Raw genomic sequence first — 26181 nt, 5'->3', positions numbered from 1 at the left:
GTGTAATGTGAACGTCTTGCATCACTAGAAAATGGACGTGTTAAAACTTGAAAACATTTAAACTTAAGGGCAACAAAAGTGACAGTATGACTACAGAAGGTGAATTCATATCATTCATTTAGTCTTTCAACATTGAAAACTTCAAACAGTGATAGCATATCTGATATCTCCTTTCAATCAAATGCAATGGCAATATGCACACCCAATATTATTTTAATTGCTTGAGTCTGATATTTATATGAAATAGTGATGATTTAAAGACAAAATATAGAATAGTCTTCGTGGAACATAATATAATATGTTTTCCGGGCTTGTTAGGATGGAGAAGGGAGGTTAGTACAAGGTTTTATAGAAACCTTACTCACCGAGGAGTTTTATCTAATGAAGTGAAGAAAATGAGAGACCTTCATATCATTCCTCTAAATTAAAACTCTTCCCTACTTACTTCTGAGCATATTTCAAAATCAGTTCTCTCTATTCTCTACTTCTCTTCCTCTTTTCTTTATTCTTTATTCTTTAGTTTATTGCTATTTCTTCTCCATCCAAAAGTATGTTTGAATGTTGGATGGTAAGGTAATAGGAAGAAAAGGAAAGAGTTCGAAAAATTTATAAGTGAAAAATGAGATCTTTAGAAGATAGTATAAAAATCCTCCTTGTATACTTTAACCGAAAACGTTAAAGTTTAGAGATGAAAAAAAAAGGAAAAAAAATATAAAAATAAAAATTATGATATCTATGATTAATTGACATTATGAAAATGTAAAAAAGGTAAACTGAATTTAAACTTAGCTGTATTCCTTACCCTTTCCCTCACATAAATTAAAAGGGAGGTTGGAACACAGGAGCAACAAAAGATTATTTTAACTAGTAAGAAGGAAGGAATAGGAAAAAAATATAGAAAGATATTTGGGAGCAGGTTTTTGAAGAGGGATGGATTATATAAATGATGTCCTCTAACAAGGTGCAACCACAACGAAAATAGCAGTAACAGTAGAGTGAAAATTAAGGAGGATTAAAATTGCAGCGATATAAAGAAGTTAACTAAAGGAGGAGGATCAATTACATTATACACAACAAGGGTGCAGTGCAGATAAGATGACATCACATGGATGAATTGATTATTCAGCAGTAGAAGTAATAGTAGTGTAATAATGAGGGAAGGAAATTAAGGGTATTGATGGAAGTGAGTGAGGGCAACGAAGGAGAAGCTAAACATAATCGAATTCATCTTCCTTGAGATGGGCGAAGAACTTGACAGAACCACGACCTTGGATTTCAGTCACAAACTGAACCTTGTAAGGAAGATTGGCAGAGATTCGCTTACCGTTCCAGAGGCCAACGTACTGCTTGATCTCACCTTCCAAGCCCGAAAGGTCAAGCTCGGGAACTTTGGGGACGTGGTAAACCTTCACACCATCCTTCACCTTAACCCGCGATCCAACCTTGGCCTCTGCTGACGTCGTGGACTCTTCCACGGCGTTAATGGCGACCTCGCAGCGAACGCCCTGAACGATTCTGCTTTTCATTGCAACTGAGAAAGGCATCTTCGTCGTCTTCCTCGTGAGCATCATCGTTGTCGATGAGGAATTACAGTTGCAGTAACAATTTGGGGATACGCTCACCATCGACGATGCCATGGCACCTGCTCTTAGCGCAGTGGTGCTGCTCATCGTATCTTATCTTCTCTCTTCTGCGAGTCCAAATCAAATCAAGGGTTCCCAAATTTTGTATTAGAGATAAATGATTTGAGCATTGTGTAATTATCTGATAATAATAACAATAATAGTCGAAGTGAGTCCCCGGAAGAGGACACGTGTCCCATTCTGCAACACTCCTACAATATCCATATCCATATGCATCCATCTCAACCATTCGCATTTTGTAATTATTATGTTTATTCTTCTCTCTTATTTCCTACGTTACGTCTACGTTTCATACTTATCACACACCTCTTTTTCTTATTTCTTTTATGCTTTCAAATCATTTTGGCCCTCTTACCGTCTCACCACTTTTTTTTACCAATTCTTCTTATTTACATCGAGTGTTTTTCCTTCATGCACCCCTCTAATCTCTATCTGCATCTTTATAACTTTTAATATAACTATTTTACGGACTATATTGTGGGAGGGTGAGAAACTAAATTTGGTCTCCATATACTTAAGTATGTTTAGATCCTTCATCCGCAAATTTAGAGTGTAATGCTTAATATCGAATTATTGTCATTGAACAACATTAACTATAAAATCGTTGATAAATGTTTCATTTCAACTTTTGTGGAAAGGTGACACTGCGACACCACAATTTCCACCTCCATATTAGAGAGATGATCATCTCTTTGGATGATGTGTAGACATTTTACATTTATTCATTATGGAACAGATATGTTTGTATGTGACGTTGGATTTCATAACAACGTCCTAGTTAATCGTTTGAGGCAATATTCATATTCTCAGGATATATACAGCTTGGGACGAGAAGACAAACCCTTAACCTCCCCGCCTTTTGAAGCAAGTGTAGTTTTTTGAAGCAAGTGTAGTTTATGTTGATGACGAATGGTTGCACTTTGCCAGCATTGTTACCGGTGTAACACTAACTTTACATCCCTTAGCATGTGCAATCAGATACATAAGATACATGTACTATTTTCATATTAGTGTCACATCCATGTATACTTTCTCGAGTAAATGAAAATCAATCGTATGTACTATCATATCATTGTTCACATAATCTAAAGGAGCATACTTGTCCAATGAATAACTTATATTATTTTTTATCTATTATTATTTTAATATGATTATTTATTTTAACATTTTAAGTGACTAATGCCATTTCAATCCAAATCCAAGATATTTAGGAGGATAGTCCACATTCTATAGTACATAATCAATTGTGTACATGTGTCAAAAAGATAGTCTAGTATGACATCACAGATGAGAAAGTTGTTTACACCATACCTTCACAACAAACGACAAGGACATAGTTATAGTTTTTAAAGATTATATAATGTACTTAGATTTTGTATTTTAAAATTAACAATAATATTATAAAAAAAATTAATCATTAATAGGAAATATTATGATGATTTATGACAAACTTATTATGCGTTTATTTTAGGTGAATATTATTACTATTAAAAAAAACGTTCGTATAAAAAAAATCATTATATTTAAAATACAAAAATGATTCTTTACAATATCTCGAAATTACAACATGCGGTGTAAAACAGTAAAGGGAGGAGACCAAACATGATAACCAGATATTAAGAGAAACAAGATCACGATCAGAAGCTTTAGAATAAGAATCAACTTACCAATTCGAGGAAATGGTGATCATCAAAATACATTGAACCTTCTTGTTGCAGGAAATGCATAAATGGGCAGTTTTTTTATATAAAAACAAAATAAGGAAGACAGGTAAGCAAGCAACAACAGATACATATAACCGGAACAAAAGATTTACAAAGCTCAGCTGTTACAGCGATAAGGAATTTGCAAGACAGATTGGGTATCTGGACTTATATGAGAAGGTACATGAAACTTCCCAGAACCCATGAAAGAATTGAAAAGAACTCAGTTATCATATACGAAAGCGACCAATAAGCCTACACTGTTCTGGTAGCATAGAAGAAATTACTTGTCCATTGAGAGCGAAAAGCTCACCATCAATACCACATCCATTGTGAGTGTGCTTCCCTGACTTTATCCTCACGGACTTTACCTACATCAAATTACCAGGATAAAATAACAGCCAGATATGCATCATTCTAAGATACTCACCTGTACGTTTCATAGTTCAAAACTAATCACAAATATCAATTATAGTCATCCGAGAAGGAAGACAAAAGATTGGAATATATATACACACATAGAGTTACATCATTAGGTGGTTTTACTAGTGTGTAGTCATCAGAATATATTAGTGTGAAAATGCAGTGATTTTCAACAAAGTTCACTGAGAAATCATGGAGTAAAACAACTATAAATGTAAATACCTTGACATATTGGACGTATGGCAGTGAAAGATGTCGACCCATTTGTAGAAGTAAGAAAAATCTCAACAGCCTCAATCTTCCACTCCCATGAACCAAGAGCAAATCTAGTGAGTTATCATCGTGCTCAGCTTTGGGAGCAACCACCTGAGAGCTCTGAACTGTTCTACATGCATGGTTGCAAACCAGAATGCCAAGAAATCGCCCCTTAGCCACAACCCATTTGTCTCCAAAACGAGGCACAACCTCCTCTGTAGATCCCATTACTGTATCATCTGATGGTCCCGGCAACTCAATTGGGTTTTCCACATCCCAATTATGTTCAGCATCCCATTTTGGTTCAGCATCCCAGATAGGACCAGGATCAGACAGTGTTGATGATATATCCTCTCTATCATTTGTTGCAGTATTGCCCCATCGAGTGGTATCATGTGTTGTGGTCAATCCAGTCCATCCTTTATCATTCCTGGACTTAGATCTGGTTCTTGGCCAGTTTGGAGTTGTTGATAGAGGCAGCTGGGGATGGATAACTTCTGGCTCTGCTGTTACATTGCCCCTTCCAGATGATAGGCGTTTAGACTTTGGATCTAAACCGCGCACCAATTCAGAAGGTTCAGTGCTAGCATGGGTACTACTACAGGTATCCAGGTCCCCACCAGATATACGACTTGGAGTCATTATTGAGTCAATACTTGAAAGACTAGATGCTCTTGGCATTCCATCCTTATTTGATCTGCTCATGATGTCAGTACACAGATCTGACATGTCAAGTACTTCCTTCTCACCAGAAATCTTTCCTTCTCCCTCCGTTTTCAAAGCTGGAAGATATTCAACTTCATAGCTGTAGCGTGGTAAGCACAAGAACTTGAAGAATCCAGCAACAAAATACCGCAGTGGACCAAAGCGCTTCTGATATTTTTCAGAAAGTTCCAACACTGAAATGTGAAAAATACATAAGACACTAGCCTAAATCTGGGCCTTAATAATTGTATCACTGCATCGATCAACTGCCTTCATGTTTAAATTCTACATAAAGGTTATACTTTCCCCTAGCTTTTCCTTTTCTTTTCTCACACTTTTTATTACCACTAACCAAGTGTCCACTATTAAATTATCATAAAATATACAAACTTCCAACTGAAAAATTGGTCAATAACGCAAAATCTATCAAGAGCCAAGATGCAACACTTGACCTCTCCATTCTTATCATGACCTAGCCCTTAATTTCTTCAGCCTCCACCCATATTTTTACTGCTACTACACATTCATACTAACTGCCAGACATGTCCATGCGTATTGCATACAAGAGTTCATATGACATCCCATTAATTGCCTAAAGTTACTAAAGAGAAAAGACTTTAACTAAATATGTTATATTTATATAAAAAGAACCATTCATGAGCCTTCACTTAGAATGGTTAGTTCTTAACATTGTATTCTTAGTGGTCAAGAATTAAATCATTGCCTGAACCATTTTTCCAAAATTTGAATTTCAACACCTGATGAGGTGGGTCTGTGCATTGTTTATGCTTCAAGGCAAAGAGGCACTTGTCTAGGGAGCCGTGTTAGAGATAAAAGTTTTTGACGTGGTTGGTTCTTGACAATAAAACCAACATTAAGGCCCATTATGGCCAAAAATTCTTAATCCATACATGATCTTCAAAAAATAGAGCTAAGAACTAAAATTCAGCTACTCAAGAAATGTAGCAACAACTAGAAGCAAAGGAAAGAACAATATAATAAAAGCAAACGATTTCCCTTATTTATCCTATAATTTCTGCCTTCAGTAATAACTAAAAAATTTATACACTGCATTGACTTACCATCACTAACAAAACCATAATAGGAGACTGTTAATCCATAGTGAATTTTATTAGTCTGCATCCATTCAACAGCAAAGACATCGGTAGCAGTGAGACCCCCCTGAACCAAGAAACAGAATTAGTGTATTATGTAAGAGTTTATTAAGTATTAAATAAGAGTGAGATATCTAGAAATCTACACAACTGCAGCCATGGGAAACTGAAGTGACATATAGCCAATAAATGTCCAACTATTTAACCAAAGAAAAGGGGGGGAGGAATTTGTTGCCATTTAATTCGTTCTCTACACAACTCATGTTTACAATTCCTCTTATATAGGTTGTAGAAGGAGGAGAATGTAACCCCCTCCTCACTCGCACACAGAAGGGATGAAATGTATTTATTTTTTATTTCCTTTCTAACTATGATTAGATTATATGGTATAAGCAGATGCTAAAATGGATAAATCAGAAACTGAATGCTGACAATGAGTGAACAATTTTATCAATGCCTAATCAGAATGAATATCAATACGCAAATAATATGGTCAACTTGTATCTAGAACATGGATATGAACTAATGTTATTGATGCCTGATCCTAACTATAAAAGTTATTAATTACATACCCATCACTTACTAGAGAAGAACAAAAGATGAAAGAATGCTACCTTTACAATAGCCATTGCTGCAGAAATCGGATCTCTGACTCCAAGAACAGTCCATACCAGTGAATTGTCAGAACCAGCCGGTATGATTCCAATAGGTATAGATATTCCTTCCTTTTGATTGTCTCTACTAAGGAGACCATTAAGAACCTACAAACCAACCATGTCATATAACTTGCTCATCATTAATGATGTTTGTATGTGTGTGATAAGAGCAGCACTCCAACAAAAAGCACAACCTTTAATATCCTTGTTCATAAGATGATGGGGTATAAATACCCTATATTTGTTCTGACCCTAAATCTTAAACCCTAAACCTTTAATACTAGTATACATGTATAAGACCCCGTTGCTCTGATGTCAATTCAGAAGAAGAGATACGCATATCAGTTTGAGTGTTCCGTGTGTGAGCTAATCCAGTTCCTACCAAAACAACTAATAACTCCACTACCACTCTTATTGTGATAATGAAAGAAGCCTTGAACCACTGGAATTTACACAAAAGATATCCATTATTATTTTTCAATTAGTCCTAGATAGCTTATGATCCAGCACATAACATATGAAAGGCTTTTTCAAGGTAAAACAAACAGAAGTTAGTACTTTCATTTCATCAATAAACCAGTACATAGAACAATTCACAGAATCATTAAAATAATGTGCTGACCTCATTGATTATTCCATCACCACCAACACAGATAATTCCTGAAAGAAACACCAGAAAAGTGGTATAAATGAAGAAACATTTAAAAAGTAACAAAACAATACTCAGCACATGTATAGACTAAAGAACAATGATTTTACCATCAGGGCAGGTGCTGATGTCTACACTTGATGCAAGATTTCTAGCATGACCCGCACATGTTGTTTTAACTATCTCCAATCTAAACCCAGCAAGCTGTCACAGTACATGCCATAGATACATGTAAGAAAGTCACATAATGCGTTACTGTATCCTTCCTATTGCATGTTATATATAAAATAGTACAAGTACTTAACTATAATGGTTGAAGTGTTGAAATCAAAGACTGAGTAGGCATAATAATATTAATAAAGATAATAATAGTAATAATATGAAAGACCAATGTGTTGACAGACAATGAAAAACTAGACACAATATAGAAAGTACCAATGTCTTGCATAATGGCTTGCTGTTTTACACACTAAACATTTCTAATTTCAAGGCCAAATTTGAAACCATAAAATAAAATACGCACACTACCACAATGATGAAAATAACAATATATACGGGTCACATAATCCAAGAAAGAAAGTAGCATACCTTGAATATCGGTTCCACAATACCATGGAAAACTTTACTTGAACGACCCCGACCTGATCGTGGGTTTAAAATTACAAGCATCTTAGGTGGAGTTTTACATCTAAAGAGCAACTCAGGAGGGGTATCTGATTGAAATAATTCTGAGGATGCCTGCTTCTTTGAAGACAATAAAGGGTGAGGAAGACAATTCACGAAACACTGTTGATCTGCAAATCCACCAACCCATTGAAGAGCTTCTTCTATGCTAGAAGCTACAAAGCGAAAGTCCTTGCGACTTCGTTGAGATTTCATGAAACAAGAAAGCCCACATGAAGCTTTTTTAAAAGGGTACGAGTGCACTGTGAAATGTCTGAGACCAGCATTATAAGAAACCTGTTTAGAACACGGACTAAAACCAATTAGACTTTTTTTTGTTTCCTAGCACCTACCACAGAAGTATTGAACCATCCATCTGACATAGAAGCAAATGCATTACCGAGATAACATCATCAAGGTGCAGCACTTGGGAGCCCCAAGCCAAAGCCTTGCTTGTAAGTTTGGCATCTACAGCATCTTGGTTGGTAATATCAGAAGTTTGTTGAGCATCAGCATTATTATTCGTAGCAATTTTTCTCTTATCCAAAACAAGTTTTCCAGAGAACACGACGTATCCTAACAAATCAGACTTCTCATCTCCTCCTCCCCCTGCTCCAATATCAATCCTATGGTCGAAACTCTTGGTGATGTCCTGATCATCCGGACGAATGGTAGTGGGGACACTGGACTTCCTTGAAGCCTTCACTTTGGCACGTTTTTCAGGGAAAACGATAGGAGAGGAGTGTTCCCCCGTTGCTATCTGGGAACACAATCCCAAACGTCTTAGAGATTGCTGAGGTGATGACAGCCTCAGTGCCGATGATATCTTATTATTAGTATTAGTGTTGTTATTAGTACTACCAGTAGAATTCCGGTGCATATCTCTCATACTACCATCAATCACAGAAAAACGCAAGGAGGAGAACCGGACATGCGCAAACGCATGACGCAAGGGCTGAGCCACCTTCTGTACGGCCAAAATTCCCGATTCCGGTGACAGATTAGAGATTAGGGTTTCTATTCGGCACTCTGCAGCTCAGATCGCGAATCAACGAGTGGATCTGTGAGCAGTGAAATCGGTGCGTGTGATCCGAAGCATCAGTGAAATCGTGTTCGGGAAGCTCTGTTTTTCATAGTTGGATACTCCGTTAGCGTTAGGTGAGGTGAAGTAAATCTACAGAGAAGAGAAAGAGGCACGAGAGAGAGAGAGAGAGAGAGAGAGAGAGAGAGTAGCAAACCAGTGATGGAGTGGCGGAGACGGATTCGAAGGGAGGAGTTTGAATTGAAGGTGTGAAGTGTGTCTCTGTCTGCAATGGACGCTGAGCATCAACAACATGAAGATGAACCTGAAACTCAACGCTACTTTCCTTTGCCGTCATCGGTGTGTGAGTTGTGACAACATTTTTTTTAATACTAAACTATTGAGTCCCAAACAAACACAACACAACACCTGCCACTGTACCAGCTCAAACTCAATATCATCTATTAATCCAACTCCATTTCTTCACACCAAATTCAATCACTTTAATCATTTACTTTCTATCACTCACTTTATATTCTTATTTCCTACTTTTTATTTCCACATTTTATCACATTTATCTTCACACCTCCACCAAAATCTTACAACTCGTATGAGACCATATATTATATATTAAATAGTTTGATAATGATTTGACAGTGGATGGTACCAGATAGATTCGAAATGATTATGATACCATATTAAGAGATTTTAATTCTAACACAATTTTATAAAACTGACTTATAATATGAGATTTACACATACTAATATATTATGAAATGTCATTATCTTTAATAGACGAGGTGAAATCTCCAATGTCTTCCTCTCTTAATCATTGAGACGATTTTTAATAATAAAATTATGACGAAATTTTAAATTTAAGGAATAAAAAATTAAATATTAATGCATAAATGAATATGGTGTAAATAATATTAGATAGTTATGTTGCATTTTTTTATCATATTAGTCTTACTATATTACAATTTGAAACTAGGTAATAATGCATCTTCAATAACAAATTTGGATAATTATTCTATGGAAGGAAGCATATTCGTCAATAAATATAAACAATGGATAAATATAAACAATTAATCTTCTAATTGAGGGTCTTTATATTTTATGATTAAAACATTTGGTATGGGTGGATTAGAATATATAAACAAAACAACATTATTATGACAAAAGTTTGCTGATTTTAATTTCTATTTTTCTTTTGCTACTTGAACATTTATTGATATCTAGTTGTACATTATGAAGTTGTTAAAACTAAATCATTATCTTTTTAAAAACTAGATTGATTCTCCTATTAATTTTTTATATATGTATATACATGTTTCATGTTTTTTAGGGTATTCCACGCATTAGACACGTCGGTGTATTTCTTTTTATTAACTTTATATCTTCGTCGTGATTATTTTTTATTTATTTTACATCTACCATTTTTGTCTTACTTTTTAAAATATGTTAACTTTAAATTGTATAAATTTTGATAATATTAATATGTTTTAATTTTATTCACTTTATTTGTATTGTTATTTTGAATAACTTATATTTCAATAAAAGAATTTATGTGGGAAGAGTTTTGTTTTTTTTTTCTCAAAGTTTAAAGAAACATAATTCATTCTCTTTTCGTTTATATTCGAACCCTTCACACAGTATTTAATTTGTTTAAACATGTTTTTAGTATAAGGTAGAATTGAAAATCATAAAATAAAAATGTTTTAATTATTTTATTGAGTTCAGGAGAGATTATGAAATTTATTTAATTATTTTTTTAAAAATTATGCTAGTAAAATTAGAAACAATTTTCTATTATAATTTATTTTGAAAAATGATAAAAAAAAATGTTTTGCTAGATAGTGTCATATACATAGATTTTTATGGCTTTTTAATATTTACTTCGAGTTTATGATTGTCATTCTTAATCAACTTCAAACATTATAAAAGTGCAAGGAGACACATAATGTTCACATGACTATTGAGAATCATTTTGATAAGACATTTGAGTCATTCTTATATAGTTTTTAAGTCAACCTTATATTTATATGACTTTGTCGTTTATGTATAATCATAATGATATCTTTATAAGACTTTGTCTTTTTCGATATATCCACAATGTTATTGTACAAACACCAACTTCAAACAACGCATCACCACTTTTACAGGACTTTGTTATTTTTATATAGCCACAAGCGTTATTTTTATAGGGTTTTGTCCTTTCTATATACTCATAAGGTTATTGTGTTGACATTAACTTAAAAATAAGCATCATACAAGTAATCACAAGGTACACACGTGATTTTCCTTAAGTATACTACATTGAACTCAACAATTATGTTTAAATGTGTGTCATTCAAAGTGCATCATACAAATAAAGTTTTACAATAAATGTGTTGTGCTCGACATTGATAATCAAATCTCAACATACAAACAAAAGTAGACAATACTGATGAAGCACAAAAACTAACATAATTGACATTAAACAAATGTTCATAACAAGAAAAACTAAGTGTCAAAACTAAATCCACCACTACATGTTACGTACATGCAAAACATATGTCTGTTGTTTGATCGTTAACAACGAATTTAAAAGATCCATTAAAACCTTCCATGAAACTACGAGTGATATTGTTCTTAGTGTCCTCAAAGACTACTTTCAAGTCTACTATACTAGCATCCCAAGTCTTCTTTCTAGACTCCTAATTCTTCTCCTTTGTGACCATCATGTCATTCATTGGTGAACATTTTGACAACATTACTCAGTGTGAAAATATATTTTATGTTTTTATTAATATACAATTTTCATACAGGAGGTTGTGTATTGGTTGATATATTGTCGACTTAACTAATAGTATATATATATATATATATATATATATATATATATATATATTATCGACCTAATTGGTAGTCTTTTCATCTATACTTGATATTGGGGGTGTATATAGTAGATTTTATAATCATTTTAGTTTCTTAACATAAGCTCGAGATAGAAAGAGGAACTACAACCAATATAAGTGGTCGCACGAGTATCACATCAAATAAGAAACTCAAATAATATCACCTATAATAATATCCCTTTCAATATTCCAATAATTACTATATTAAAGAAAACATATATGCTAATAAATATAGATAACGTATAAACTTGCATCATTACTAGACTTATTTACACTAACACTTCAGGAAAGAAGTGATCATGACCATTATTTAATTATTAGAGGAAAAATAAGGATGACATCATATGATTATGATAAAATGAATATAAAATATAAATAACAGACTTTTTATCTTTAAAAGATACAAATATATAATAGTGAGTGTACTAGTTTAGATGTCATACCTATTGGCTAGAAAAATGATGTATAACTTAAAATTACAAAAAGTTAAAGAAAATATAAGTGACATCTTGAAATTTATAATGAAAAATCAACTTATAAGCTATGTTTTAAAAATTAAACTTGATAAATTGATGAACCTCAAAATTGATAACCGATTAAATAATAAGTTTAAAGAAAACATAAAATTATTTAAAAAATAACTATTAAAGAACTAGGAAATAAAGAAAGAAAACTAGTAAAAATTAATCAAATGCAAGTCAACAAAAATAAAACTTAAAAATACATGTTTTTAAACACAATTATTAAAGAGAAAAAGTAAATCCATTTTCCCGTTATTTTATTTTTTATTTTACATATAAAGGTTGTTATTATTAATTAATATTAATGCATATTGTTGAAACTTCAATTTAAAGAAGATAGTACATTTTAGTTAATTTTTTATATTTTTTTTAAATACTAAGAACTTATAAATATGTTTTACTCTGGATTTTAACATCATAAATTTGTGATATTATGTTCTCTTAACATTTTTATGTATTTTTTAATTATTAATATTAATTTGATCACAATTAACTCATTGAATCTTAAATTCGTTAAGTTAAAGATGAATCAAATCATACGATCAAAGTCTTAAATATCTCAAGTCTTATTGTTTCTTGATAAAACAAGACAACTTTAGTGTATCTAATGTATTTATATAATGTGTAACAAGTTTAAATGATATACTTAAAAATGATACTTAATCAAAAGAGCATATTTTTTTGTAGTATGTGAGTCATCACTGAATTAAAAAAAAAAGAGTATACAAGATCATGTTAATGTTCTCCACAAAGTAGAAGATCAACACTACAAGGCATACAAAGCCTTTTAGAAGTATCAAACGACACCACAAAGGTAACAAAAACCAACAAACAATCACATATTCCACAAACGACCATATTCTTAAAATCATGGAAGTTAACACTTGTGTCATGAAATATGTGTCCTTCTAATTAAGAATAATGGGAGTTGTGAAAGCCATGTTGGAACAATCTTCTATCTTGAAATATGAGGAGCATACAAGATAAAAAAGTGAGAAGAAGATCAAGAGAAGTACAAAGAATATAAAAAAAAATGCTTAAGAGCTTCTCTAGTTTGATGCAATTTGGACACAAGATTATGAAGAACAAACAACTCATTAAGAAAAACCAAGGTGAAATATTCTTGATGTAGCACCTATCAACAAATGTCTCTCATTCTAGCATTGACTATTAAATGACTTAATCCAAGTAGGTTAGACACATCCATGAGATATCATAACGTCTAATGTAGAGATAAAAGAGCGTGCTTCAATCTTTTTAAAGTACAACAAGTCAAAAGATGTCAAAATAAAGTCATGATCCTTTAAGAAAAGCTTTGACAAACAATGAATCCAAAATGACTTATCCTCCAATGGTCCTTTTAAATACCTATATATGGAAAACACTACCATGCAAGAATATTGGCAAACATAAGAAAAATAATATCTTGAGAGATATCATCAACATTACACTTTCAGGTGCTAACGTGAAAAAGTCCCAAATTCAAAAATAGTATTGATTTTCTAGTGACAAGTTAAATAAATATTATATTGTGAATTGTTCACTTGTATGTGAAGTAATGATCTCATAGTAAGAAAGATAAAATATTTAATATCTATTTTAGATAATGTGAACCTTGTATCAAACAACTTTGTTGCTTGAAGATAATTTATGCACTTAACATGAAAAAACGTTGTATAATTGATGATAAACTCAGCAAATTTAATGGACAACTTGAAAAAACTTTATGTATTTTTATCTTGAGAAAGCTTTTGGACTGTATAACAAAAAATGACTACATATAAAAAAAAATATTAGTAATAATACTTATACTTTATTTTAAAAAGTGAAATTTATTACTATATAACTTTGGAGAAGAATTGAATACAACCTAAATTAACTAATATAAATTTTATATTATTGCTTTTATTTTCTTACAAGCCCCAGACTAGATATTTTATGTTTAGCTTTATATATATATATATATATATATTTTGAGTTTTTTATACTCATGTTAAAATTTGGATGAGTAATACAATTTTATACCTTTATTCTATGTTCCATTAATTTTCTATATAAATCATTATAACAATAATTTATATTATAAATTAGTTTACAAATCAAAATTGAAATTATACTCAACATTTTCTAATATTTATTTAGATTTTTAAATTATTTTTATGTTTTCATTCTTCTAATCTAAATTAAAATTCAATTCCACAATTGTAACTATTTATTTTTTTATATATTTTTCCTCCCTTTTTTTTTCTATTTGAAAATTTGAAAAATACTAAATGAATTAGAATCTCTTTTAAAACTAGAAACTATCTTTAAAATCCAAATTTTAAAGAAGTCCCATAAGTCTATTTTTGTCTTTTTTTAAAAGTTTTAAAAAATACTAAAAAAAACGTGGTAAGTGCATATTTTAAAATAAAAAATGGAAAGAAGTTATGAAAAGAAAATGGGTAGAGATGGAATAAAACAGTGGTTGTGATGTGAGAGAGTGATTGAGGATGATGAATGATTAGAGAAGGTAAGTGAAGATGAGAAAGGTGAAGAGGGTCCATTGGAGTTGAGTTTTGTTGTGTGGTCTTTTCAATTTTGATTTTTCACATTTTTATTTATTTTCATATTTTCCTTTTATCTATCTATTTTTTTTTTACAAATATATTTTGAACCTTCCCACTCTCAGGTTAATTTGAACATAACCATTACGATTACCGACTACCGAGGGGCACAGTCACACAGAGATCGTGAAGGCGCCGAGCAGTTTCAGCTTTTGCCTCTCACTCGCTCACTCGCTCACTCACTCACTCAGTCGCAGATCGAAGAAAGTGGTGAAGCCCTTGCTCCGGGCCACGGCGGCGTTAGCATTGTTACTCTTAATTCGTAAATCTGTTAGGCTTATCGTGTGCGCAGTCACACACTCTTGTTGTGAGCAAGTTGCAGGCACAAGTGAATGTATCTGTGTGTGTGAGTTACTCGTTTGAATGATGTTGCGTGAGCTCTGAAGCAATCTCTTCTGCTACTGCAACCGCAACCGCAACCAACCGCGCTTTACCTAATAAGAGCAAGAATAAAGACGAAGGTTAGGTTAGTTACGGTTGGTGTTTGTTTCATTTCAGTTTTACTCTCTCCATTTTGATCTGCCGTGACTCACATTTATTTTGTTGGGGCCGGGAGCAGCTGTTGGTGGTGAAGATCTGGGAATCTTTGTGGAGCAAATTAGATCTCAGGACTCGAATGTCTCTAATCGAGAGCTGCTGTTCCTGTCGCAACTGCAATTGCTAGGGTTTTTTGTTCGTACCGATGACTACCAAACGCGCCTACAAGCTTCGTATCCTTCATGTCATTTCTACATTTTGTTTGATCTATGCTGTGCTCTTGCTCTTCATTTTCTTTTCCATTTCCAGATCTCTTTACTCTTCGCAGCCTACTTTGCTTTGTTATTCTTCTGTTGTGTTTGGTACTTGCTGGTTTGCTTGGCCTTGACGAGTTATGTCCAGAGGAATTTGTAGCTCATGCTTCTTCTGTCAACTGCCTGAAGATTGGGCGTAAATCATCCAGGGTTCTTGTCACTGGAGGTGAAGACCACAAGGTCAATCTTTGGGCTATTGGCAAACCTAATGCCATACTGGTTCGTTCTCCTTTTTTCTCCTCCTCATTTTTAGTTGCATCTTAATTATTAGCATTGTTTTCCTTGTGCGGGCTTCTTGTGACTCTCACATTTGAAAATCATTTTTAATTATTTGGAGCTGTTCCAAACTAGTATGCACAGTAAATGGTCACTGAGGAAAATGTTGTTGCATGAAAATTTCTTCTCAGGGTAGCGTCGGATTGATTTACTAAGTTGTACTTAGTGTGTCATCATGACATCATCGTTTCCATTTCTTTTACTTAGGCTTGTTCTTACATATTGTGAATATGCTCGTTGTATTCTGGGCTTTGGGTGTAGTTGGTTGGGATTAAATTTAAACAGACCAATAACTTTTAAGGCTATAAATTATCCCCTTCTGTTGTTATTTTGACATCTTTATGGTATATATTTCATGTTGGGTGAACGGGATTCCTCTCTCAAATGTTCAGAGTGAGTGGAGTCCATTTTTTTTTCTGGTTTCAGTTGAAAACGACCCAATATGTGTAGCTTATTCCATTCTGACAAATTCAACCCATGAGACCTTCAGGATGTTACTCAATTCTTAGCAATTGGGATGTCCTCTTGGCCGTTGGGGACAACTGATCAGTTTTTTATCTAGATGTTTTTTCTTCTTCTTGTTTTTATATTCATGATACTGCCATCATCTTGTTATTTACTTTTTTCTGTATCATTCATATTTTACAGAAATATATTCCTGTAGAAAAGAGAATATTTGTTTCTCTATTTTCAGTAAGAATTGTTTCCCCTCTTGCAGAGTTTGTCAGGACATTCAAGTGGAATAGATTCTGTAAGCTTTGATTCCTCTGAAGTCTTGGTAGCTGCTGGAGCTGCAAGTGGCACTATCAAACTTTGGGACTTAGAAGAGGCAAAGAGTACGCAGTTTCTTAATGCACTGATGAAAAGAGATTTGATTAGTCTCACAGAATTTATTCAGTATTTTTACAATGAGTTTTTTGCCCATACCATTAAATTAAGTCTTTGACTTGCTTTGTTTCTTTGGCAGTTGTTCGTACACTTACTGGTCATAGGTCCAATTGTACATCAGTGGACTTCCATCCTTTTGGAGAGTTCTTTGCATCTGGTTCTTTAGACACTAATCTTAAGATATGGGACATCAGAAAGAAGGGTTGTATCCATACATACAAAGGTCACACTCGAGGGGTAAATGCAATCAGGTTTACCCCAGATGGACGCTGGGTTGTTTCAGGTGGAGAGGACAATACTGTAAAGGTTAGAATTGCTTTCCCTTTTCATGATATTAACAGAGTCAGATTGAATAACTAGGTTTGCCTTGCAAGGTTTGTGTGTCAACTACACAAGGAAAAAGTAGTCTATCATATCGAACCATATATAGTTGTGTCTTGCATGGTTTGCCCCAAATAAAAATAATTAAGAATTGTGGTTCAAGCTTGGTACTTATTGAACCATGCAGTGAAAACTGCTGGGTGACATGATCACGAATACCCTCATTGAAAAATAGCAAGTTCAGGCGTCTACTGTTGTAACCATGTTTCATGAAATGCTGGTTAAAGCAATTCAGAGAGTGAAAGAACTGAAAGAGATTGTAACCAACACTCGATGTTGGTTATTTTTTAGGAAGTCCTTTTCTGGTTACTGTATATGGGTTGGGATACCCCTGAAGTATCCCCTCTAATTTTATTTATTCATTGCTGATAAAAAAAAAAAGAGATTGTAAATTCTGATTTTATTGATATTCTGATATCTGAATACAGATAACATATTTTAATAGTCCACTGGGATAGGGGTAGTTAAGTAACTACCCATAACAGAAAATACATCTGGCAGCTGTTGTAGCCATGTTTCATGAAATGCTGGTTAAAGCAATTCAGAGAGTGAAAGAACTGAAAGAGAATGTAAATTCTGATATCTGAATACAGATAACATATTTTAATAGTCCACTGGGATAGGGGTAGTTAAGTAACTAGCCATAACAGAAAATACAGCTGGCAGAATATCCTACACTAACTTGGGTATATTTGGACAAACTTTACTAAAAGGACTTCTAAGAGATAAAAATGAGAAAAAAAAATTAGATCAGCGTCTTCAGAAGTTAAAAGATAGAAAGTTGGAATAGCTATATGAGAGAGCTTCTACAAATTAACTTGTGCATAAGTTAAGTTCAACTTCTAGATAAACTCATTCTCTTTTCTCTCCTAGATGTTCTTTTGGAGAAGTTTGTCCAAACATGTCCCTTATTACCGAAAATACATGTTCTTAAACCCTAAACCGAAAATACATGTTTATCTCTTTACTGTTACACAAAGCCGTAGCTAAGAAAAGTCTTATACTCTATTACTGGGTCGGTAAGAGAGAACAAATATAGAAGTGAGTATAATAAACATGATAATTTGAGTGTATACTCTTAATATGGCAGTACAGGTGAAAATAATAAAACATGATAGTCTGAAGGTATACACATGGTAATGGTAGTAAAGATAAAACAAGAATTTAAGCTGTCCATGGTGGGATTTGCAAAACTTTAGGTGTACTATGAAGTCAACTAGGGTTGTCTACTGTTGGAATTCTACTTCTTCACAGACTGTGAATGGGAATATAATCTTGGGGTTAGGTAGGGTGTAGGTTTCTTGAGGTGGCTTTTAGCGGTGTGTAGAATGGTCTTGTTGAAGCTTATATTGTACCCTTCCTCTCACAATCCAAGCAATACAAAATTTATTTGTAAACAAGCAAAATGCCCTCAACTTTCCACGGCTCTTTATAAAAAGGTTATGCAAAAATAAAGGGACTAAAATTTTGTGGTTGTGTTCTGTTTATGAATTCATTTTGTGCATTTTATTGGAGGGAAAATGCGTGCATTACTTTAATGATGTCGTTTGCTCTAAACTAGCTTTAGGATGTGATAATGTTTAGCCTTTCTTTGCATGTGGCTTATTTCAAAGTTACTTGTTCCTAGTGACGTGACGATACTTACAATCATTACTTTTTTTTATAGTTTTTTCTTCTTGTTTTGTTGGATATTTTCTTGTATTATTTGAAGAAGTTTGTTTGTCCTAGTGGCATGTAGTGAGAATGGACAGCTTGCTGCATTCTTGGGTCCACTTTTAGTGATTACCTTTTTATTAATATTTTTCTCCCATGTGTTTATATATATATATATATATATATATAAAAGAAGTGTTTCCTTTGCCACTGAATTTGAAGCGAGCTATCTAATATCCACTTAATATAGACTTTAGTATGACTTCTTAAAAGGTCTGTAAATTCTATACTGATTATCATGAACATTAGTGCATAGTGTGCAACATATTTATCTTAATATTTTTATGAACTGTGATTAATGTAATTTTGGCATGTCTGGTTGTACTACACTTGCAAATAATTTACTTTTTTTTTTAAACAATTATGTAAGTTATAAGGTTTATTTTTGCAGTTATGGGATCTGACTGCGGGGAAGCTCTTGCATGACTTTAAATGCCACGAAGGCCAGATCCAGTGTATAGATTTTCATCCCAATGAATTTCTACTAGCAACAGGTCAGCCTTACTTTTCTGATGAAATCATGAAAATAAGTACCTTTCTACCTTAGCAAGAGACAGTGTTTGGTTTGTTCTTTGTTTTCATTTTCAGTTGATATGTTTTCTTTAATATTTACAATTACAAAAACATGAAATTATTTTCATTTTGTTTTCGATTTTTTGGTCGCATTGCTTTAACTATGAGTGAAACATGTTATTTAAATATAAAAACAAAACAAACATGGTGTTTGAACCTTATCCAGACTCTCAAGGTGTTTTTGCATGTGCTGTTTTGAGCTTTTGCAGTAACTTATTTTGTATGTTTTTGTTTAGCTTATGAAAATTGTTATTCCCCTCCCATTAGTTCAGAATATGGATAAAGTAGACCTTCCAAGACTTGGATAATTCTCTCCCTTTAGCTATGTTTTAAGGCTTAGTTAGGTTTGACCCCATTTCTCTTACTGCGGTGTTGTCTATCCAAGTGTCAATGTTGAATCAACTATGGATGTGCAGTTCTAGGTGTGAGGGAATGTGTGTTCAGATGTTTCACATCAGTTCGACATACAATAGTTCCTTACAGGACTTGGGTAATTCATCCCCCTTGAACTAGCTTTTAGGGTTGAGTTATGCCTGACTTATCTCTAATTAAAATAAGTACAAAATAAGTTATGTTTTAAAATTTTGTTTTCAACGCCTGATAAGCTCAAGGCTTGAATCGAACCAAGTCAACTTGTGCGTTGTGATCTTACAAGCAACTCACCTCAGTTCATTCAGAATTTAACGAGTTTATCTTATATTAATGAGTGAACTTTAAGCTTAACTCAATCTTATAAAACCGGTTTATAAAGTGAGATTTGCACCCACGGATAAACTATGAAATATTTTTCTCTCTAGTCGATGTGGGATCTCCAACAAGTTTGTTTGTTAAACGAGTGAGGCTTGAGCTTTTAAATGCTCAACTCAGTAGCTTGGGGATTTACTCCATTCCATGCTAACTCTATGCATATATTAAATTTCAATAATCCAACCATTAAATTGGAAGTTCTTTTTTGACTAGATCAAGTTTAGAAATTAAATTCAACTTATACGGTACTTTTTGGAATATAAGTAAATGTGGTTTAATTTTATTTCATTTATCTCTTCCCGTGTTTAGGTTCGGCAGATAGAACGGTTAAATTCTGGGACCTTGAAACCTTTGAGCTTATTGGTTCGGCTGGTCCTGAGGTATCTTTTATCATAGTAAAATGACCATTTTCTCCAGGATGAATCTGTCAAGTTAATTTTGGTTTATTTGGATTATTTTTTCTTATATGTTAGACATCTGGAGTGCGTTCTCTTACTTTTAGTCCTGATGGGAGGACCTTGCTTTGTGGTTTACACGAGAGTTTGAAGGTAAGCTCTATTTTTTGGTTTATTTATTTGAGGCAAATAATTTATGAAGGTATTAATGTTCTACCTGGTTCTGTTTAGGTTTTCTCGTGGGAACCTATAAGATGCCATGATGTGGTGGATGTGGGTTGGTCTAAATTGTCAGATCTTAATGTTCATGAAGGAAAACTTCTTGGCTGCTCATACAATCAAAGCTGTGTTGGAGTCTGGGTGGTGGACATATCGGTATAGGCACTTATCTTCAAGAGAAAATTTTGCTGCTTATAGGAGTGGTTGAATTGTATTTGATATACCATTCAATACTAATGTGCCTCTTTTACATTTCTGTTCTGTTGTCCAGCGTATAGAACCATATGCACTTAATAGTGTGAACCATCTAAATGGTCATTCAGAAACTAAATCCTCAGGAGGAAATATGACTGTTCTGAATGAGATCACTGCTAAGGCTAGGCTATCTGTTTCACAAAATCCAGATCAATTACTAAAGGAAACGAGATCTCTTGGAAGGTTGTCAGTTTCTTCTCAAGATTCAGACCCCTTAAAGGAGGGAAAATGTTTGCCATGTATATATCCTTCCTGATTTCTCAATTTCTTTTTTTATTATTTTTGGAATTTGTTTTTATTCAATTGTTTATGTAATTTTTATTGTATTTGGATCCCGTTATCGATTAATCATTATTTTCTCACTATGTGACTTATGGATTGCATGAAGCCACAGGAAGTGCACCAAGTACTCCTCAAAGGATCAATTTGAACTCTGGTCCGAAAACAGTAACTGGTGGTTCAACCACAGTTCTTAATACAACAGCTCAGAAAAGAACTTCTTTGAAATCTCATACAACAGCCAGTGTTCCACTTGTCAATAAATCAGATATTATACCTGTAATTGTACCCAGAACTAGCTTGAGGTCAGAGCCTGTAGCTGATTCTAGAAAAGAAGTTGGAGTTGCTGGAAGAACAATGCCATTCCCCTTACAGTCAAAGGCAGCAGATGTGCGTAAATTTTCAAACAATAGAGATGATGTGGATAAGCCCCTCCCCTCTCCTCTTACTGAATCTGCAGCATCTAAGGGCAATGAATTAAGTAGTTTTGCAGATAGAAATAATTTCCCCGCTTCTGTAAGCTCCACGCAAGGTATTTCTACATCTTTGAAAGGCTTAAATTATGCTAGGTGTCTTGAGACTGTTTAGTCTCCTTTAATCCTTCTGTTCTGGGTAAAGAGTCATGAGAGGGACGGTCTCTTCCCAGATCAATGCGAGTGTTCAGCGTGGTATGGTTCTTGGTCTCGAAAAAATTCGTCCCCTTCTTCTTCCAATTTTGCTGCTTTTATAGATGATTATTCCCTGAATAAAATTTGGAATCGCCCAAAAAAAATCCATCCACTGCCTGATGTTATTGTGGTTGTTACAATGATTGATGAGCATTTGTTTGTGAAAATCTGGATGTGTTTGTCCTGTTGGGTGATGTATTAATAGTGTTTAGAATTCCGTCCTGTGCCAGATGAAGCTCGAAGCTTGAAAGTGGACAGGGATGTATGTTCTGTGGAAGTGCAAAAAGGAGGTATACTTCTTTTTGTGAACTGTTGGTTGTCATGTCATTAATATAAATGGTTTCTTAATTTTATACTCTTTATAATACGTAGGGAGAATGCGATCACTTCTCAATTTAGAAAAGAGGGAACGACCTCTTAATTATGAAGGACCTAGACAAGGGATTTCTCACGGAAGGATATCATCAGTTCATGTGCTCCCTTTCAGTGGGGTACTATACCAATTCTATTGTTTGCTATAATAATTTATAGCCTTTTTATTTCTATTTTCTGTTTCTTATGATGATTAATTTTTCATAGCTTTGTTTACTGACATACTTAAAGAACACTTAAAAAATACTGGTATAATCAATCCATGGATTCTCTACCAACTTTGGGGGTGTTTAGTATATGCTTTTTTAAAATTTTTTTTTGCAATCATCTCCTAAAAATAATATTTTTTGGGAATGTTATAAATATGTATGGAATGTCTAACATATTATTGGAATTGAAATATATAATTTTGCTAGGAAACATAGTTAAAAACCTATTCCTGGGAATGTTAGATTCTTGAGAACGGTTTTTAAAGTTGTCATACCAAACATGGGTATTTAGCATTGATAGCCTAAGATTCTTGAAAACCTGGAAAGAATTTTCCTACTGAACGTCTGCTTTATGTTTAATTTAATTGTATTGAGGAGACAGTTGTTTGCTTTGTCTTTTCTGTCCTTTTTTCTGTTTTGTTTTTTCTTGGAGGATGTAATTTCCTTATTCCTCAAAGTTAAACAGAGAGCACATTCTACTGAAAAGGCTACAGTTTCTGATACTGATGAGGATTCCATTGCTGATGTGATGGAACAACATGATGAATTTCTCAGTTCAATGATGGCTCGTTCAGCTAAGTTACAGGTATTGATGGTTTAATTATGGTTTTATGATATTTTTCAGAGTCCTTTGAATTTATTTTGATTTGTGTAACTGCTATCTGTTATATGATAATGAGCAAGAGTCTTTGAATGTTGAATGTCAATTGATCAGGGTTGGATGAACTTATGTGCTTCAGCTTTTTCCCCCCTCTTTGATTAGAGAAAAAAAGGCTCGAGGAGAGAATTTCATGATCAGAGAGGATAATATATTATAGGGATTTGGGTAGGAAAGGAGAAAAAGAGAAAACAAACTCCCTATTATAGAATATATTATTCATATTTGGTGTTTATTGATGTCTTACAAAAGACAACTATAATCCTTATTTATACTAATATTACTCTTGTAAGCCTAATTTGAGAAAGCGAATCATGAAAGATCGAAGTATGGAAAACACACCTAAGCGATCACTCCAGATATTATGAGATATTTTCTAGATAATTGATTTCTCATTATGCCATCCTATAGAGTTTGGAGTCTACCACAAACATAACCTGGAGTTCACAAGAAACATATGACTTGACAAGCACCACAGAGAAGCTAAGGCCATTTTATCCCATAAAAAGAGGAAATAGCAAATATGTTTCTCAGAAAGTTCTATCATTGCTCTATAATTGTTTATATGTGGAACCACTACAACTAACTGAACCATTCTGAAGTTTGAACCAAGCTTTTTTTTTCTGGACGAATTGAAGTTGTCCCCATACCAATTTGAAGAATTGACAGCCAGACCCAGAGTAATTTTCCGAATCAAGCAAATTGGGTTTTGTAAGAAAAGATAAATGCCCTTCAAGAAACATTTAGGATTTCTATAGACTTAAATAGAATTTTGGTAACTGACCCATACCTACTTGCAACTATACATTTGCTTAACTTTGAAAGCATTATATTGCAGATGGTCTTCAGATGTTGGGAAAGGAATGATGTTAACGAGGTCATTGGCATAATGACAAAGATGGATGACCATGCTGTGAGCATTGAGATTTTTTTTTTTCTTTTGTCATTACCGTTATTAAATTTTGTCCTTATAGTGGTATTGTTACTATGTATGCATAATTTTCTTATATAAATATTAAATTTGGTGAAACTCCTGTGATTGGTTTTTATTCCAGGTTATTGCGGATGTTGTTAGCATTATAATGGAAAAAATTGATATCATTACACTTGATATATGCACTGGTCTTCTGCCACTTCTAACTCACCTTCTACAAAGTGAAATGGAAAGGTGAGTGATATCTCTTCTGATACAAGCTCCTGTCTTGGAGTTAGAGATGATGCTTCAAATTTGAGCTGGTTTCAAGTGAGCTACAAGCTCTTTGGCTTTTTATTGCATGTTTTATGACTAACCATCAATAATTTGGGATCATTTATGCAATAAATTCTACAAGTAATCATTTGTAATGTGTCTTTGGGCATTCATGTTTAGATCAGCTGTCAAGGTCTAGTTGACCATATCCCTTTAATTTTTTCCAGTTACAAAATTTTCATCTGTGTTTGATTGTATCCGTGTATAGAACATGAGTAATTTTGATGTTTTTATATATTTAAATTATAATTTGATAGATTTAGTTGTGTTGATATATTTGATATTCTTATATCTGTAGACATCAAGGAATATCCTTGGAAATGCTATTGAAACTGGTCAGAATATTTGGTTCGGTTATCTATTCAACTGTATCGGCTCCACAACCCGTTGGTGTTGATATCGAGGCAGAGAAAAGGTTTTGTTAATTCCTCAGAGCTTTTTATATATATAATAATATATGCATATATATATATATATATATATATATATATATATATACTCATTCATTTTGTGCTGCTTGTTAATGACGGCAGGCTAGAACGTTGCAACCTCTGCTTCCCAGAACTTGAAAAAGTCAAACGTTTTTTACCCTCTCTTTCAAGGTATAAGTTCATATTTTATTTTTGGCTTTTCTGGATAAAATATGTCCTTTTATTTAAGCTGGATTTGAAATGCTAGTAATGATAAATAGTTTCAAACATATTTAGCTTGAACTCCTACGGTAACGTAGAAAGATTAATATTTGAAAGCTCAAAAATCACGAATACTTGAGTAACTGAGATTTAGCGAGCTGATATATTATTGTGGTGATGTAGAATATGTCGTGCTAATTTCACATTATTTGTTGTCTCCACCTGTAGAAGAGGAGGATCAATTGCAAAATCTGCACACGAGTTGAATTTGGCTTTACAAGATGTTTCATGATCCTGTCCTGGTTCAATTATTTCTGTTGCTCATGTTTTGGCGGTGCTTTTGGGGGTTTTGTGCATTTTAAAGATTTAAACCTCTAAACAAGCCACCGAATAGTTTGATGCATCGTCCTCTGGCATCGAAAGAAGCCTTTTCATGTATGTACATTTATTGCCGTTAAAAGTTAATGGAAATTGATTAGTGGAGGCACTGAGATAACTGCTAATTCTGCGACATATACTCGAAGCCAAAGCTTGAGAGATGTCACCCTCTGCTGATGGTTGCACAGCTGACTCTAACCAGTCGTCATCTGCTTCATGTGAAGATCTAAGTCCGTTCCACAACTAACCCATTATGTGGCGCAAGATACTACTGCCTGTCTAATCATATTTCGAAATTACATTATTTTTGTTATGGTTCTTTAAGTGCCTTTATGCATAGTGAGTGGAGCCGTTCATATTTTTATTTGTTGCATATTCTTGTATGATTTTCTTTCAATGCTTTTGCTTGAATATGACGATGGATTAGTGTCTTTTATGCCCCATGAGATCATAGCTATGCAAAATGATCAGGTATTTTCATGGACTATCTACATATTATCTGTTCAGGATTCCATATTTTAGGCTATTAAAAAACGAACTTTCAGACTAATCTTTCAAGACACTTGGAGTTTATCCAGACTAAGGCGTAAACTACGTAATGAATGTATTGTTTGGCTAATTCTTACTCGGAAAAAAGTTTT

The 26181-nt window shown here is 33.5% G+C and overlaps 3 protein-coding genes across 8 annotated transcripts; 1 reads left to right on the top strand and 2 right to left on the bottom strand.

Moving 5' to 3' along the window:
- Positions 1-996: 996 nt before the first annotated feature.
- On the bottom strand, positions 997-1746 carry LOC137836637 (ferredoxin-thioredoxin reductase, variable chain). The gene has a single exon (XM_068645307.1). The coding sequence runs from the start codon at positions 1668-1670 to the stop codon at positions 1209-1211; it is 462 nt and encodes a 153-aa protein (XP_068501408.1). The 5' UTR covers positions 1671-1746; the 3' UTR covers positions 997-1208.
- Positions 1747-3414: 1668 nt separating this feature from the next.
- Positions 3415-9380, bottom strand: LOC137836635 (sphingoid long-chain bases kinase 1). The gene is made up of 9 exons (XM_068645305.1): positions 9051-9380; positions 8213-8935; positions 7738-8109; positions 7260-7353; positions 7123-7160; positions 6459-6605; positions 5812-5911; positions 3992-4923; positions 3415-3717 (listed from the first exon to the last, which is right to left on the bottom strand). Exons 2-9 carry the CDS (start codon positions 8699-8701, stop codon positions 3577-3579), a joined length of 2313 nt encoding a protein of 770 aa, XP_068501406.1. The 5' UTR covers positions 8702-8935; positions 9051-9380; the 3' UTR covers positions 3415-3576.
- A 5307-nt stretch (positions 9381-14687) lies between these two features.
- On the top strand, positions 14688-26027 carry LOC137836633 (katanin p80 WD40 repeat-containing subunit B1 homolog KTN80.3). 6 transcript variants are annotated; one of them, XM_068645299.1, is made up of 20 exons: positions 14688-14763; positions 14923-15318; positions 15417-15567; positions 15737-15867; positions 16643-16760; positions 16892-17118; positions 19298-19400; positions 20536-20606; positions 20700-20774; positions 20853-20996; positions 21112-21334; positions 21484-21906; positions 22273-22332; positions 22415-22533; positions 23090-23209; positions 24120-24194; positions 24337-24449; positions 24829-24945; positions 25064-25132; positions 25391-26027. In XM_068645299.1, exons 3-20 carry the CDS (start codon positions 15540-15542, stop codon positions 25452-25454), a joined length of 2280 nt encoding a protein of 759 aa, XP_068501400.1. In that variant the 5' UTR covers positions 14688-14763; positions 14923-15318; positions 15417-15539; the 3' UTR covers positions 25455-26027. The 6 variants fall into 6 exon arrangements, with proteins under 6 accessions (XP_068501400.1, XP_068501404.1, XP_068501399.1 ...); XM_068645303.1 differs by having other exon boundaries at positions 14694-14782; positions 14923-15323; XM_068645298.1 differs by having other exon boundaries at positions 14708-14801.
- The last annotated feature ends 154 nt before the right edge of the window (positions 26028-26181 follow it).

The sequence above is a fragment of the Phaseolus vulgaris genome, chromosome 4 (assembly GCF_000499845.2).
Source record: "Phaseolus vulgaris cultivar G19833 chromosome 4, P. vulgaris v2.0, whole genome shotgun sequence".
Taxonomy (NCBI): Eukaryota; Viridiplantae; Streptophyta; class Magnoliopsida; order Fabales; family Fabaceae; genus Phaseolus; species Phaseolus vulgaris.
Note: the sequence above shows the minus strand (reverse complement) of the source record. Positions and strands in the feature narration are given on the sequence as shown.

Coding starts and splice junctions, on each gene's coding strand:
- LOC137836635 (XM_068645305.1), bottom strand. CDS start 8,701: ATGAGAGATATGCACCGGAATTCTACTGGTAGTACTAATAACAACACT. Junction 7,161..7,259: donor CATCAGCACCTGCCCTGATG/GTAAAATCATTG, acceptor TGTTTCTTTCAG/GAATTATCTGTGTTGGTGGT. Junction 3,718..3,991: donor CATACGTCCAATATGTCAAG/GTATTTACATTT, acceptor AATTTGATGTAG/GTAAAGTCCGTGAGGATAAA.
- LOC137836637 (XM_068645307.1), bottom strand. CDS start 1,670: ATGAGCAGCACCACTGCGCTAAGAGCAGGTGCCATGGCATCGTCGATG.
- LOC137836633 (XM_068645299.1), top strand. CDS start 15,540: ATGACTACCAAACGCGCCTACAAGCTTC. Junction 19,401..20,535: donor TGAATTTCTACTAGCAACAG/GTCAGCCTTACT, acceptor TCCCGTGTTTAG/GTTCGGCAGATAGAACGGTT. Junction 20,775..20,852: donor GTTTACACGAGAGTTTGAAG/GTAAGCTCTATT, acceptor GGTTCTGTTTAG/GTTTTCTCGTGGGAACCTAT.